The 15,570-nt window shown below is 44.9% G+C and overlaps 2 protein-coding genes across 5 annotated transcripts in view; one reads left to right on the top strand and one right to left on the bottom strand.

The window, feature by feature from the left end:
- Positions 1–318: 318 nt before the first annotated feature.
- Positions 319–12,842, bottom strand: LOC149984740 (PRELI domain containing protein 3A-like). 2 transcript variants are annotated; one of them, XM_090215801.1, is made up of 7 exons: positions 12,396–12,842; positions 9,692–9,860; positions 5,000–5,089; positions 4,824–4,894; positions 3,701–3,803; positions 2,794–2,870; positions 319–1,736 (listed from the first exon to the last, which is right to left on the bottom strand). In XM_090215801.1, exons 1-6 carry the CDS (start codon positions 12,425–12,427, stop codon positions 2,799–2,801), a joined length of 537 nt encoding a protein of 178 aa, XP_090071927.1. In that variant the 5' UTR covers positions 12,428–12,842; the 3' UTR covers positions 319–1,736; positions 2,794–2,798. The 2 variants fall into 2 exon arrangements, with proteins under 2 accessions (XP_090071927.1, XP_090071931.1); XM_090215805.1 differs by lacking the exon at positions 319–1,736 and having other exon boundaries at positions 2,710–2,870; positions 12,396–12,821.
- Positions 12,803–15,570, top strand: part of LOC149984739 (very long chain fatty acid elongase 4-like) — a 14,315-nt gene continuing 11,547 nt past the window's right edge. The window contains exons 1-2 of one of the 3 annotated variants that reach the window (XM_090215788.1): positions 12,803–13,104; positions 14,107–14,199. In XM_090215788.1, the coding sequence (XP_090071914.1) occupies positions 14,133–14,199 (67 nt within the window). In that variant the 5' untranslated portion in view covers positions 12,803–13,104; positions 14,107–14,132. The remainder of the gene's footprint in view (positions 13,105–14,106; positions 14,200–15,570) is intronic. The other 2 variants (XM_090215793.1, XM_090215798.1) reach the window with 2 other exon arrangements.

The following is a 15,570-nucleotide window of genomic DNA, read 5'->3' as shown; positions in this document are numbered from 1 at the left end:
AAGAACCTCCGTAAGAGAATGTTGTGATAGATTCCTGGAGAACTTCCCGTAAGAGAATGTTGTGATAGATTCCAGGAGAACCTCCGTAAGAGAATGTTCTGATAGATTCCTGGAGAACCTCCCATAAGAGAATGTTGTGATAGATTCCTGGAGAACCTCCCATAAGAGAATGTTGTGATAGATTCCTGGAGAATGTTGTGATAGATTCCTGGAGAACCTCCCATAAGCGAATGTTGTGATAGATTCCCTGGAAGAACCTCCCATAAGAGAATGTTGTGATAGATTCCTGGAGAATGTTGTGATAGATTCCTGGAGAACCTTCCATTAGAGAATGTTGTGACAGATTCCCTGGAAGAACCTTCCGTAAGAGAATGCTGAATGCATACTTCATACAGTGTATAGCAGCAGATCATTTCCATAGCAAATACCATCCGCATTTCATATGGAGAATGACATTTTGTAGCTTTTATATGTAATTCACACTACATATGCACCCTAAATAGCATCCTAAATGTCGTCCTAAATAGCATCCTAAATGTCATCCTATATAGCATCCTAAATGTCATCCTAAATGGCATCCTAAATGGCATCCTAAATGGCACGCAACCTACATCTATCATAGACCTTTGTATCCAATCAATATCCTCCTGGACATTAACATTGGCCTCAATCCCTCAGTAGGGAAACCTTTCTGTGGAAGGATCAATGATCGCAGTCTTTCTGATGATATATTAATAACCCTCGTGTTTCTATTGATCGTCGACTTGACAGCAGCAACATTCTTTATGGGCATGGAGGAGGGTTGTGATGCCCTCTATGGAGCCTGGTCACCAGGGAGGGTTGGGAGGAGGGTTGTGATGCCCTCTATGGAGCCTGGTCACCAGGAAGGGTTGTGATGCCCTCTATGAAGCCTGGTCACCAGAGAGGGTTGGGAGGAGGGTTGTGATGCCCTCTATGGAGCCTGGTCACCAGGGAGGGTTGGGAGGATGGTTGTGATGCCCTCTATGGAGCCTGGTCACCAGGGAGGGTTGGGATGAGGGTTGTGATGCCCTCTATGGAGCCTGGTCACCAGGGAGGGTTGGGAGGAGGGTTGTGATGCCCTCTATGGAGCCTGGTCATCAGGGAGCGTTGTGATGCCCTCTATGGAGCCTGGTCATCAGGGAGGGTTGTGATGCCCTCTATGAAGCCTGGTCACCAGGGAGGGTTGTGATGCCCTCTATGAAGCCTGGTCATCAGGGAGGGTTGTGATGCCCTCTATGGAGCCTGGGCACCAGGGAGGGTTGTGATGCCCTCTATGAAGCCTGGGCACCAGGGAGGGTTGTGATGCCCTCTATGGAGCCTGGTCACCAGGGAGGGTTGTGATGCCCTCTATGAAGCCTGGGCACCAGGGAGGGTTGTGATGCCCTCTATGGAGCTGCCATGTGGGAGGTTTGTCTGGGCTGGCTGCCATGTGGGAGGTTTGGCTGGGCTGGCTGCCATGTGGGAGGTTTGTCTGGGCTGGCTACCATGTGGGAGGTTTGTCTGGGCTGGCTGCCATGTGGGAGGTTTGTCTGGGCTGGCTGCCATGTGGGAGGTTTGTCTGGGCTGGCTGCCATGTAGGAGGTTTGTCTGGGCTGGCTGCCATGTGGGAGGTTTGTCTGGGCTGGCTGCCATGTGGGAGGTTTGTCTGGGCTGCTCTGTGTAGGATGATATAGTCCCTGATCATGTAGTCGACACAGTCCTCTGACTGGCCCTTCCTGCAGGCAACAATAGCAGAAGTATTATTATCAAACAGACAGAAAGTTGACAGGCGCTTTCAAGTTTTTCCCCATTTCATTGCTCAAAGTATTGGATCTTGTCTGGTTCTAATTATCAAGATAGAAGAACATGAATGGAAAAAGGGAAAGTAGCAGGATAATGGCCATTGTCTAAATGAACCATTACAGCAGCATGCAGGCAGGTGCTGTTAAGCTCAGCCAGAGAAGAGTAGTTACCAGTCAGGTGCTGCTAAGCTAGGCCAGGGAAGAGTAGTTACCAGTAAGGTGCTGCTAAGCTAGGCCAGGGAAGAGTAGTTACCAGTCAAGTGCTGCTAAGCTAGGCCAGGGAAGAGTAGTTACCAGTCAGGTGCTGCTAAGCTAGGCCAGGGAAGAGTAGTTACCAGTCAAGTGCTGCTAAGCTAGGCCAGGGAAGAGTAGTTACCAGTCAAGTGCTGCTAAGCTAGGCCAGGGAAGAGTAGTTACCAGTCAGGTGCTGCTAAGCTCAGCCAGGGAAGAGTAGTTACCAGTCAGGTGCTGCTAAGCTAGGCCAGGGAAGAGTAGTTACCAGTCAGGTGCTGCTAAGCTCAGCCAGAGAAGAGTAGTTACCAGTCAGGTGCTGCTAAGCTAGGCCAGGGAAGAGTAGTTACCAGTAAGGTGCTGCTAAGCTAGGCCAGGGAAGAGTAGTTACCAGTCAAGTGCTGCTAAGCTAGGCCAGGGAAGAGTAGTTACCAGTCAGGTGCTGCTAAACTCAGCCAGGGAAGAGTAGTTACCAGTCAGGTGCTGCTAAGCTAGACCAGGGAAGAGTAGTTATCAGTCAAGTGCTGCTAAGCTAGACCAGGGAAGAGTAGTTACCAGTCAGGTGCTGCTAAGCTCGGCCAGGGAAGAGTAGTTACCAGTCAGGTGCTGCTAAGCTCGGCCAGCGAAGAGTAGTTACCAGTCAAGTGCTGCTAAGCTAGGCCAGGGAAGAGTAGTTACCAGTCAGGTGCTGCTAAGCTCGGCCAGGGAAGAGTAGTTACCAGTCAGGTGCTGCTAAACTCAGCCAGGGAAGAGTAGTTACCAGAGTCAGTACAGCTCACACAGAGGAACGTTCTCCCTTTCAGAGTTCTGAATGATCCACTCAATAGCATCCCAACCCTATAGAGACAGTAACACACAGAGAAGATCTTAGATACAGCATCCCAACCCTATAGAGACAGTAACACACAGAGAAGATCTTAGATAGAGCATCCCAACCCTATAGAGACAGTAACACACAGAGAAGATCTTAGATAGAGCATCCCAACCCTATAGAGACAGTAACACACAGAGAAGATCTTAGGTAGAGCATCCCAACCCTATAGAGACAGTAACACACAGAGAAGATCTTAGATAGAGCATCCCAACCCTATAGAGACAGTAACACACAGAGAAGATCTTAGGTAGAGCATCCCAACCCTATAGAGACAGTAACACACAGAGAGAAGATCTTAGATAGAGCATCCCAATCCTATAGAGACAGTAACACACAGAGAAGATCTTAGATAGAGCATCCCAACCCTATAGAGACAGTAACACACAGAGAAGATCTTAGATAGAGCATCCCAACCCTATAGAGACAGTAACACACAGAGAAGATCTTAGATAGAGCATCCCAACCCTATAGAGACAGTAACACACAGAGAAGATCTTAGATAGAGCATCCCAACCCTATAGAGACAGTAACACACAGAGAAGATCTTAGATAGAGCATCCCAACCCTATAGAGACAGTAACACACAGAGAAGATCTTAGGTAGAGCATCCCAACTCCTTTCAGAGAAAACATGGTCGAGGTCAGCCACACAGAGATGTCTAATGACCGTGGACCGTCTCTCTTCACAGTCAGGGAAAGCATAGAGGCTAAAAGCTGCATGCAGAACACGCTCAGGGATTGTTACATCAGTATCGCTTAAGGAGATTCTGTAGAGTAACTTATTACAACAGCACCTTTCTGGCGTTAGCTGACATTCTGAGGGCCATCATTCCCTCCAGGTAACTGCTCAAACTGACTCCTTTTACTGTGATGATGGCCTCCTGGGTCAGAACAGTACTGAGAGGGACAGAGAAGGGGTGGAGGGGGGAACAAGATAGTTGCAGTACAAGTTAATATTCATTTGTAAATGAGGTAAGTGGAAACGACACATACCAGGTTGTTATAAATGTGTCATAATGTGTTATCCTGCTAGGTTGTAATGTGTTATCATGCTAGGTTGTAATGTGTTATCATGCTAGGTTGTAATGTGTTATCCTGCTAGGTTGTAATGTGTTATCCTGCTAGTTTGTAATGTGTTATCCTGCTAGGTTGTAATGTGTTATCCTGCTAGGTTGTAATGTGTTATCCTGCTAGGTTGTAATGTGTTATCCTGCTAGGTTGTAATGTGTTATCATGCTAGGTTGTAATGTGTTATCCTGCTAGGTTGTAATGTGTTATCCTGCTAGGTTGTAATGTGTTATCCTGCTAGGTTGTAATGTGTTATCCTGCTAGGTTGTAATGTGTTATCCTGCTAGGTTGTAATGTGTTATCATGCTAGGTTGTAATGTGTTATCATGCTAGGTTGTAATGCGTTATCATGCTAGGTTGTAATGTGTTATCCTGCTAGGTTGTAATGTGTTATCATGCTAGCTTGTAATGTGTTATCATGCTAGGTTGTAATGTGTTATCCTGCTAGGTTGTAATGTGTTATCCTGCTAGTTTGTAATGTGTTATCCTGCTAGGTTCTAATGTGTTATCCTGCTAGGTTGTAATGTGTTATCCTGCTAGTTTGTAATGTGTTATCCTGCTAGGTTCTAATGTGTTATCCTGCTAGGTTGTAATGTGTTATCCTGCTAGTTTGTAATGTGTTATCCTGCTAGGTTCTAATGTGTTATCCTGCTAGGTTGTAATGTGTTATCCTGCTAGGTTGTAATGTGTTACCCTGCTAGGTTGTAATGTGTTATCATGCTAGGTTGTAATGTGTTATCCTGCTAGGTTATAATGTGTTATAATGTGTTATCATGCTAGCTTGTAATGTGTTATCATGATAGGTTGTAATGTGTTATCATGCTAGGTTGGGGCTTTCTTTCTACTTACACCTCTGGGTTGTCTGGATGAGGTCTGTAAACCAGTCTTTCATCCACTGACACCAGATTGGTTAGAGTTATCTGCGGGACGAAGAAGAAGACAATCATTTGTATGAAACGTTCATGAAGATACCACCAACAACAGAAACCTGATGATACAAGAGAAGGGGACCGCTTTCCACTCACATTGGTTGAATAAAGCTCCATCTTTTTCTCCTCGGGATCCACGATGGAGTGCTCCTTGACGTACGTCCGGGTATGACCGGTCCCCAAGATCTACAAGAGAAGCATTCAGGTCAGTCTATATATACACACTAGAAGCATTCAGGTCAGTCTATATATACACACTAGAAGCATTCAGGTCAGTCTATATATACACACTCTAGAAGCATTCAGGTCAGTCTATATATACACACTAGAAGCATTCAGGTCAGTCTATATACACACACACACTCTAGAAGCATTCAGGTCAGTCTATATATACACACTCTAGAAGCATTCAGGTCAGTCTATATATACACACTCTAGAAGCATTCAGGTCAGTCTATATACACACACACACACTCTAGAAGCATTCAGGTCAGTCTATATACACACTCTAGAAGCATTCAGGTCAGTCTATATATACACACTCTAGAAGCATTCAGGTCAGTCTATATATACACACACACTCTAGAAGCATTCAGGTCAGTCTATATATACACACTCTAGAAGCATTCAGGTCAGTCTATATACACACACACTCTAGAAGCATTCAGGTCAGTCTATATATACACACACTCTAGAAGCATTCAGGTCAGTCTATATATACACACTCTAGAAGCATTCAGGTCAGTCTATATATACACACTCTAGAAGCATTCAGGTCAGTCTATATATACACACACACTCTAGAAGCATTCAGGTCAGTCTATATATACACACACACTCTAGAAGCATTCAGGTCAGTCTATATATACACACACACTCTAGAAGCATTCAGGTCAGTCTATATATACACACTCTAGAAGCATTCAGGTCAGTCTATATACACACACTCTAGAAGCATTCAGGTCAGTCTATATATACACACTCTAGAAGCATTCAGGTCAGTCTATATATACACTCTCTAGAAGCATTCAGGTCAGTCTATATATACACACACTCTAGAAGCATTCAGGTCAGTCTATATATACACACACACTCTAGAAGCATTCAGGTCAGTCTATATATACACACACACTCTAGAAGCATTCAGGTCAGTCTATATATACACACTCTAGAAGCATTCAGGTCAGTCTATATATACACACACACTCTAGAAGCATTCAGGTCAGTCTATATATACACACACACTCTAGAAGCATTCAGGTCAGTCTATATATACACACTCTAGAAGCATTCAGGTCAGTCTATATACACACACACACACTCTAGAAGCATTCAGGTCAGTCTATATACACACTCTAGAAGCATTCAAGTCAGTCTATATATACACTCTAGAAGCATTCAAGTCAGTCTATATATACACACACACACACTCTACCGTTCAGAAGGTTTGGGGTCACTTAGAAAAGTCCCTGTTTTTGAAATAACATCAAATTGATCAGAAATACAGTGTAGACATTGTTAATGTTGTAAATTACTATTGTAGCTGGAAACGGAAGATTTATTTTAATGGAATCTACATAGGCGTACAGAGGCCCATTATCAGCTACCATCACTCCTGTGTTCCAATGGCACGTTGTGTTAGCTAATACAAGTTGTTCATTTTAAAAGGCTAATTGATCATTAGAAAACCCTTTTGCAATTATGTTAGCACAACTGAAAACTGTTGTTCTGATTAAATAAGCAATAAAACTGTCCTTCTTTAGACTAGTTGAGTATCTGGAGCATCAGCATTTGTGGATTCGATTACAGACTCAAAATGTCCATAAACAAAGACCTTTCTTCTGAAACTCGTCGGTCTATTCTTGTTATAAGAAATGAAGGCTATTCCATGCAAGAAATTGCCAAGAAGCTGAAGATCTCGTACAACGCTGTGTACTACTCCCTTCACAGAACAGCGCAAACTGGCTCTAACCAGAATAGAAAGAGGACTGGGAGGCCCCGGTGCACAACTGAGCAAGAGGACAAGTACATTAGAGTGTCTAGTTTGAGAAACAGACGCCTCACAAGTCCTCAACTAGCAGCTTCATTAAATAGTACCCGCAAAACACCAGTCTCAACGTCAACAGTGAAGAGGCGACTCAGGGATGCTGGCCTTCTAGGCAGAGTTGCAAAGAAAAAGCCTTATCTCAGACTGGCCATTAAATATAAAATATTCAGATGGGCAAAAGAACACAGACACTGGACAGATGAAGATTGGAAAAAAGTGTTATGGACAGATTAATCTATGTTTGAGGTGTTTGGTTTACAAGAAGAACATTCGTGAGACGCAGAAAAAATGAAAAGATGCTGGAGGGGTGCTTGACGCCATCTGTCAAGCTTGGTGGAGGCAATGTGATGGTCTGGGGGTGATGGTCTGGGGGTGATGGTCTGGTGGTGATGGTCTGGGGGTGATGGTCCGGGGGTGATGGTCTGGGGGTGATGGTCCGGGGGTGATGGTCCGGGGGTGATGGTCCGGGGGTGATGGTCCGGGGGTGATGGTCCGGGGGTGATGGTCCGGGGGTGATGGTCTGGGGGTGATGGTCTGGGGGTGATGGTCCGGGGGTGATGGTCTGGGGGTGATGGTCTGGGGGTGATGGTCTGGGGGTGATGGTCTGGGGGTGATGGTCCGGGGGTGATGGTCCGGGGGTGATGGTCCGGGGGTGATGGTCCGGGGGTGATGGTCCGGGGGTGATGGTCCGGGGGTGATGGTCTGGGGGTGCTTTGGTGGTGATAAAGTGGGAGATGTGTACAGGGTAAAAGGGATCTTGAAGAAGGAAGACTATCACTCCATTTTTCAACGCCATGACATACGGCGCTTAATTGAAGCTAATTTACACCTACAACAGGACAATGACCCAAAGCACAGCTCCAAACTATGCAATAACTATTTAGGGAACAAGCAGTGAGCTGGTATTCTGTCTATAATGGAGTAGCCAGCACAGTCACCAGATCTCAACCCTATTGGGCTGTTGTGGGAGGAGCTTGACCGTACAAGCCAATCCAACTTGTGGGAGGTGCTCCAGGAAGCAAGGGGTGAAATCTCTTCAGATTACTAGAATGCCAAAGATCTGCAAGGCTGTAATTTGAGGATTCTTTGACAAAAAGCTAAGTTTGAAGGACACAATTATTATTTCAATTAAAAATCATTATTAATAATCTTGTCAACCCATTTCATGTATATTTTTCATGGAAAACAAGGACATTTTTAAGTGACCCTAAACTTCTGAACGGTAGTGTGTATACATACATACTCAGAGACCAGTTTATAAGGGGTTACACCCCGTTCACAGAAATGGTTCGCTCCTACAGACAGTGAGTCACGTGGCCGTGGCTTGTTTTAGAAAGCAGGCGGACGATCGTCGAGGCAAAACGAGGGACCTAAACAACTTTGAGCGTGGGATGATCGTCGGTGCCAGGCCCGCCGGGTTCCGGTATCTCAGAAACGGTCGGCATCATGGGGTTTTACAGGCACGACAGTGTTAAGGGATTTACCGAGAATAGAGAGACTAATAAAAAAACAGACAACAGCTCATTGATGAGAGGTCGGCAGTCCTGTGGGTGAAACAGCTCATTGATGAGAGGTCGGCAGTCCTGTGGGTGAAACAGCTCATTAATGAGAGGTCGGCAGTCCTGTGGGTGAAACAGCTCATTAATGAGAGGTCGGCAGTCCTGTGGGTGAAACAGCTCATTGATGAGAGGTCGGCAGTCCTGTGGGTGACAACAGCTCATTGATGAGAGGTCGGCAGTCCTGTGGGTGAAACAGCTCATTAATGAGAGGTCGGCAGTCCTGTGGGTGAAACAGCTCATTGATGAGAGGTCGGCAGTCCTGTGGGTGAAACAGCTCATTGATGAGAGGTCGGCAGTCCTGTGGGTGAAACAGCTCATTAATGAGAGGTCGGCAGTCCTGTGGGTGAAACAGCTCATTGATGAGAGGTCGGCAGTCCTGTGGGTGAAACAGCTCATTGATGAGAGGTCGGCAGTCCTGTGGGTGAAACAGCTCATTGATGAGAGGTCGGCAGTCCTGTGGGTGACAACAGCTCATTGATGAGAGGTCAGCAGTCCTGTGGGTGAAACAGCTCATTAATGAGAGGTCGGCAGTCCTGTGGGTGAAACAGCTCATTGATGAGAGGTCAGCAGTCCTGTGGGTGACAACAGCTCATTGATGAGAGGTCAGCAGTCCTGTGAGTGAAACAGCTCATTGATGAGAGGTCGGCAGTCCTGTGGGTGAAAACAGCTCATTGATGAGAGGTCGGCAGTCCTGTGGGTGAAAACAGCTCATTGATGAGAGGTCGGCAGTCCTGTGGGTGAAAACAGCTCATTGATGAGAGGTCGGCACCACGCTAGACTGTGTTTGTGCTTGGAGAGCTAACCCAAGTGTCCAGGTCTAAGAACAACCTCTGTTTCATTGGCTAGGCACAAACAGACTGTACCACCAGACTAGGAGAGAGAAAGAGACCAGACTAGGAGAGAGAGAGAGACCAGACTAGGAGAGAGAGAGAGACCAGACTAGGAGAGAGAGAGACACCAGACTAGGAGAGAGAGAGAGACCAGACTAGGAGAGAGAGAGAGACCAGACTAGGAGAGAGAGAGACACCAGACTAGGAGAGAGAGAGACACCAGACTAGGAGAGAGAGAGAGAGAGGACTGACAGACTAAAGCAAAGTTTGAGAGAGAGAGACAGAGAGGAGAGAGAGGGGAGGAGAGAGAGACAGAGAGAGAGACAGAGAGAGATAGCAGCAGCTTACTTACCGCTCGTACGATGCCTGGCAGGCCCCACTCGGTGCTGAGGAGTCTGTGGCTGTGGAGCCGTCCGTCGGTATCCAGGTTCCTGTCCAACACATCCACTCCCACCACATTAGGGTTCATGGGATTAGGGTACTTCCTCATCGCTGCCTTTATCACCGTCTCCCACGGGTAGCTACAGTCAGAGAGAGAGACAGAGAGACAGAGAGAGAGACAGAGAGAGAGAGAGAGAGCGACAGAGAGAGAGACAGTGAGAGAGAGACAGAGAGAGAGACAGAGAGCGATAGAGAGAGAGACAGTGAGAGAGAGAGAGACAGAGAGACAGAGAGGAGGAGGACTGTTAGGGTTCATGGGGTTTCTCATCGTTGCCTTGATCACCGTCTCTAAGTACAGGATAATCAGTCAGGTCACTAAACATGGTAACACGGTCCTTTGACACCCCAAGTTAAACATTGTGAATATGGCCCAATTACTATAGCAGAATAACAGCCAGGTTACTAAACAAGATGAAATGGTCATGCAATGTCATAATCATTAGACCTGTATTTATCTTCAAAATGGGTTGTTTCAATCATGTATGCCATTTAGCAAATGCTATTATCCAAAGCAACAGGCAGTCATGCAGTAATACATGCTACATATAGATGGGTCCCGGGAATCAAACCCATTATCCTGGCTTTCTAAGTGCCATGTGCTACCAACTGAACTACACAAACTTAATTGTGGTTCAATTAAGTTTGGTGTTAGAGTATAGTGGGTGATTTTGAATGAACTATCCCTTTAATCATAAACGTTTGGCCACTATCCCTTTAATCATAAACGTTTGGCCACTATCCCTTTAATCATAAACGTTTGGCCACTATCCCTTTAATCATAAACGTTTGGCCACTATCCCTTTAATCATAAACGTTTGGCCACTATCCCTTTAATTATAAACGTTTGGCCACTATCCCTTTAATCATAAACGTTTAGCCACTATCCCTTTAATCATAAACGTTTGGCCACTATCCCTTTAATCATAAACGTTTGGCCGATATCCCTTTAATCATAAACGTTTGGCCACTATCCCTTTAATCATAAACGTTTGGCCACTATCCCTTTAATCATAAACGTTTGGCCACTATCCCTTTAATCATAAACGTTTGGCCACTATCCCTTTAATCATAAACGTTTGGCCACTATCCCTTTAATCATAAACGTTTGGCCACTATCCCTTTAATCATAAACGTTTGGCCACTATTTAATCATAAACGTTTGGCCACTATCCCTTTAATCATAAACGTTTGGCCGATATCCCTTTAATCATAAACGTTTGGCCACTATCCCTTTAATCATAAACGTTTGGCCACTATCCCTTTAATCATAAACGTTTAGCCACTATTTAATCATAAACGTTTGGCCACTATCCCTTTAATCATAAACGTTTGGCCGATATCCCTTTAATCATAAACGTTTGGCCACTATCCCTTTAATCATAAACGTTTGGCCACTATCCCTTTAATCATAAACGTTTGGCCACTATCCCTTTAATCATAAACGTTTGGCCACTATCCCTTTAATCATAAACGTTTAGCCACTATTTAATCATAAACGTTTGGCCACTATCCCTTTAATCATAAACGTTTGGCCGATATCCCTTTAATCATAAACGTTTGGCCACTATCCCTTTAATCATAAACGTTTGGCCACTATCCCTTTAATCATAAACGTTTGGCCGCTATCCCTTTAATCATAAACGTTTGGCTACTATCCCTTTAATCATAAACATTTAGCCACTATCCCTTTAATCATAAACGTTTGGCCACTATCCCTTTAATCATAAACGTTTAGCCACTATCCCTTTAATCATAAACGTTTGGCCGCTATCCCTTTAATCATAAACGTTTGGCCACTATCCCTTTAATCATAAACGTTTGGCCGCTATCCCTTTAATCATAAACGTTTGGCCACTATCCCTTTAATCATAAACGTTTGGCCACTATCCCTTTAATCATAAACGTTTAGCCACTATCCCTTTAATCATAAACGTTTGGCCACTATCCCTTTAATCATAAACGTTTGGCCGCTATCCCTTTAATCATAAACGTTTGGCTACTCGTTTCACACAACTGACACCTTGTAGAACAACGTAACAGACATGTTCAAACGTTTGTGTGACAGTGATATTTTATAAAACTGGTGTTGTGCCGAAAATCACCCCCCTGACAGAATTCTCGCCCCCCCCCCCCCTCTTATAATTTCCTTACTTTTGTGGCTAGAGTCAAATACTTTCTATAGAACAAACTTCACGTTAGGATAGGCAACCGAAATCAATCATTTAATGTATGTGTGTTATATTAAACATAGAGGAGGGAGTAAAATGTTGGCAAGGTAATAAACATTTCAGAACAACTATGGCTGAATTATTATCACGACACTTTCAAAAAATATACTGGGTTCAAATTCTGTCAGGTGGGGAGTTTTTCGGCACAACACCGGGACCTCAATAGTAACACCGTATCCCTCACATGCTCAACGGGAGAGGGAACCGTGTAGGATCGCGTCGCTGCTCTGCGCTCATTTCGACAAGCCTCTTAATGTAGACTAACATTTGGAACGATAGAAATTCAACTAAAAGACCACGGTTGTACAAACAAGCAACACGGCGTTTAACGGTAGCGGTAAACTAGCCTATCGATATGCTCGGTTTAGAGACTCTTGGCCTACTAACCTGAAAACATGTTCAGTACTCCAGATCTTCATCTTTCCGTTTTCTCTGTCCTTCTCCTTATAGGAGGAGAAATATGTTAGAAATATCGGTTCGTTACAGGCCCATTTTCTACCGGGACATATCCTCCGTGCCTATCATTGTACGGTGGATCCGGTCCATAGACAACAAGTAGAAACGATCATCACAAATAAAATAGGTCGTTTCGTTACGACTCAACTAGGTCGGTACGTATAAAGCTATAAAACACTGAGCCAGACATCCACATACACGGTTCATAGCGCACACAGATCGAGGATGGGGAAATGCTGAGGTAGCCTGTGATGTACAACCAAGATCACAACGGAGAGATCGGTAAAAAAAAAAAAAAAAAAATACCGGTTACATATTCCCTGTCTCCACTACTGCTGCATTCGACTACTGATCTACGCATGCGCACCATCAAACAGTGTCCGTCATCAGTCCAACGAGTCGCACCGGAGAACCGTTTCCAGCTGCAGTGACAAGGGTTGCGGTCATTATGTTGCCTCTATAACGGATTTCTCTGTTCCGCCGTTATGTTAACTAGTCTTCTATAGGAACATAACCACGGATATAAACAAATATATATATTAGGGTTTTTAGTAGCCGAAACTGTGGATCTGTTAGATTACATGACCTTGTACTGAATGTCACAATAAAAGGACCGTATATAGCCCAATCTGTCGACACGGTAAGATAACAAGAATCTTCATTCTCGTCAAATACTAGTGCGCAGAGTTTCGGTAGATTTGACTTATTTTACTGGATACAATTAGCTAGCTTGCTAGTTTTTCTTTATTTTATGGCTCAAATTATAGGATGGGTGGGAAATGGTCCGTGTATGATCAATGAATAGCACATTGCCGTGTTATCACAGTGACGTGGAGGGCCAGTGGGATATGCTAATCATCTATATAGCCTATTCTACCCTACTCAAATATCCAGACATATATTTTTTTGTAATGTGCCTATATTTTAATTGGTCATAATGCTTTATTCCCATCAGATTAAATACGGTTTGGGTTCGTGCAGATGCTGCCTAGTTGCGAGTCAGAAGGAGGAGAGGAGGGGAGGGGGGGCGTCATATTTAGGCTTCCCTTCAGAGATCATTAAATCACACGGCGTTATCCACGCGCTCTAGGCCAATATACTATATTATTACTACTCTGCTCGCGCACCGTGCAATGACCTGGTTGGGTATAAAACATGTCGAGTGTAACATCTAATTGTAGTTTTGAATGAAATAGCATAGGACTACAGATTGGATTCCGGTTAACGGGCGGTGCGGTGCGGACAGTCAGGGTTTTGTGCGTCGCTAGAATAGAGGACCATTCGACTTTCACGTCACGGAGCAGAACAGAACAGTTACAGCGCAGTGTCGCCCCCCGGACATCCTCTCTCCCCCCCGCGGTCTGTCAGGAACGGATAAATATTGATGGAAGTCTATTTGTTTACTTTACATCAGAATGTGCGGAAGGACTGTAGATTCATCTTTTAATTTGTGTACTGTAGAAGGGGGGGCGTCATATTTAGGCTTCCGTTCAGAGATCATTAAATCACACGGCGTTATCTAGGGGGGGGGGGGGGGGGGGGGGGCTACGTGGTAGTGTTCAGTGATAGCTGGATGTTGTTAAACACCTGAGGATGTTTTACTGAGCTCTACTGCTGTCTTCTCTGTGTGTCTTTCTGCCAGGGTAACTCAGATACTGGCCTGCAAAGATGGAGCTCACCACACATCTGATAAATGATACCATTAATTTATATAAATGGGCCCTTACCATCGCAGGTAATCCTCACACTCTCCCGTATGTGTGTCTGTGTGTGTCTGTGTCAGTCAGTGCCAGTGTGTGTCAGTCATTGTCTGTGTGTGTGTGTCTGTGTCATTCAGTGCCAGTGTTTATGTGTGTGTGTCAGTCATTGTTTGTGTGTGTGTGTGTCAGTCATTGTTTGTGTGTGTGTGTGTGTCAGTCATTGTCTGTGTGTGTGTGTGTGTGTCATTCAGTGCCTGTGTGTGTGTGTGTGTCTGTGTCATTCAGTGCCAGTGTGTGTGTTTGTGTGTGTCTGTGTCAGTCAGTGCCAGTCTGTGTGTGTGTCAGTCATTGTCTGTGTGTGTGTGTGTGTGTGTCTGTGTCATTCAGTGCCTGTGTGTGTGTCAGTCATTGTTTGTGTGTGTCAGTCATTGTCGGTGTGTGTGTGTGTGTGTCATTCAGTGCCAGTGTGTGTGTGTGTGTGTGTCAGTCAGTGCCAGTGTGTGTGTGTGTCAGTCATTGTCTGTCTGTGTGTGTGTGTGTCATTCAGTGCCTGTGTGTGTGTGTGTGTCTGTGTCATTCAGTGCCAGTGTGTGTGTGTGTGTGTGTCTGTGTCATTCAGTGCCTGTGTGTGTGTCAGTCATTGTTTGTGTGTGTCAGTCATTGTCGGTGTGTGTGTGTGTGTGTCATTCAGTGCCAGTGTGTGTGTGTGTGTGTGTGTCAGTCAGTGCCAGTGTGTGTGTGTGTCAGTCATTGTCTGTGTGTGTGTGTGTGTGTGTGTCATTCAATGCCAGTGTTTGTGTGTGTGTGTATGTGTGCGTCAGTCATTGAGGTTTCACCTTGATCTTGGTCTTGGTCTTGGTCTTGATCTTGGTCTTGATCTTGGTCTTGGTCTTGATCTTGGTCTTGATCGTGATCTTGGTTTGCGAGAATCTCAATCTCAGACAAGTCTCTTTCTCTTTCTATACTGAACAGAAATATAAACGCAACAGGCCACAATTTCAACGATTTTACTAAGTTACAGTTCATAGAAGGAAATCAGTCCCAGCCAATCAGAATGAGTTTTCCCCCAGAAAAGGGCTTTATTAGACAGACGATCCCGCAGGTGAAGAAGACGGATGTGGAGGTCCTGGGTTGGCGTGGTTACACCTGGCCTGCGGTTGTGTGGCTGGTTGAACGTTCTGTCAAATTCTCTAAAACAACGTTGTAGGTGGCTTATGGTAGAGAAATGAACATTCAATTCTCTGGCAACAAGCTTTGGTGGACATTCCTGTAATCAGCATGCCAATTGCACACTCCCTCAAAACTTGAGACATCTGTGTGTCATTGTGTTGGGTGACAAAAACAGCGCATTTTAGAGTGGCCTTTTATTGTCCCCCCAGCACAAGGTGCACCTGTGTAACAGATCC

The sequence above is a fragment of the Oncorhynchus mykiss genome, chromosome 2 (assembly GCF_057628025.1).
Source record: "Oncorhynchus mykiss isolate SJ-2025 chromosome 2, ASM5762802v1, whole genome shotgun sequence".
NCBI classification, from domain to species: Eukaryota; Metazoa; Chordata; class Actinopteri; order Salmoniformes; family Salmonidae; genus Oncorhynchus; species Oncorhynchus mykiss.
The sequence above is the reverse complement of the archived record's forward strand: the minus strand, read 5'-3'. Positions and strand labels throughout refer to the sequence as shown.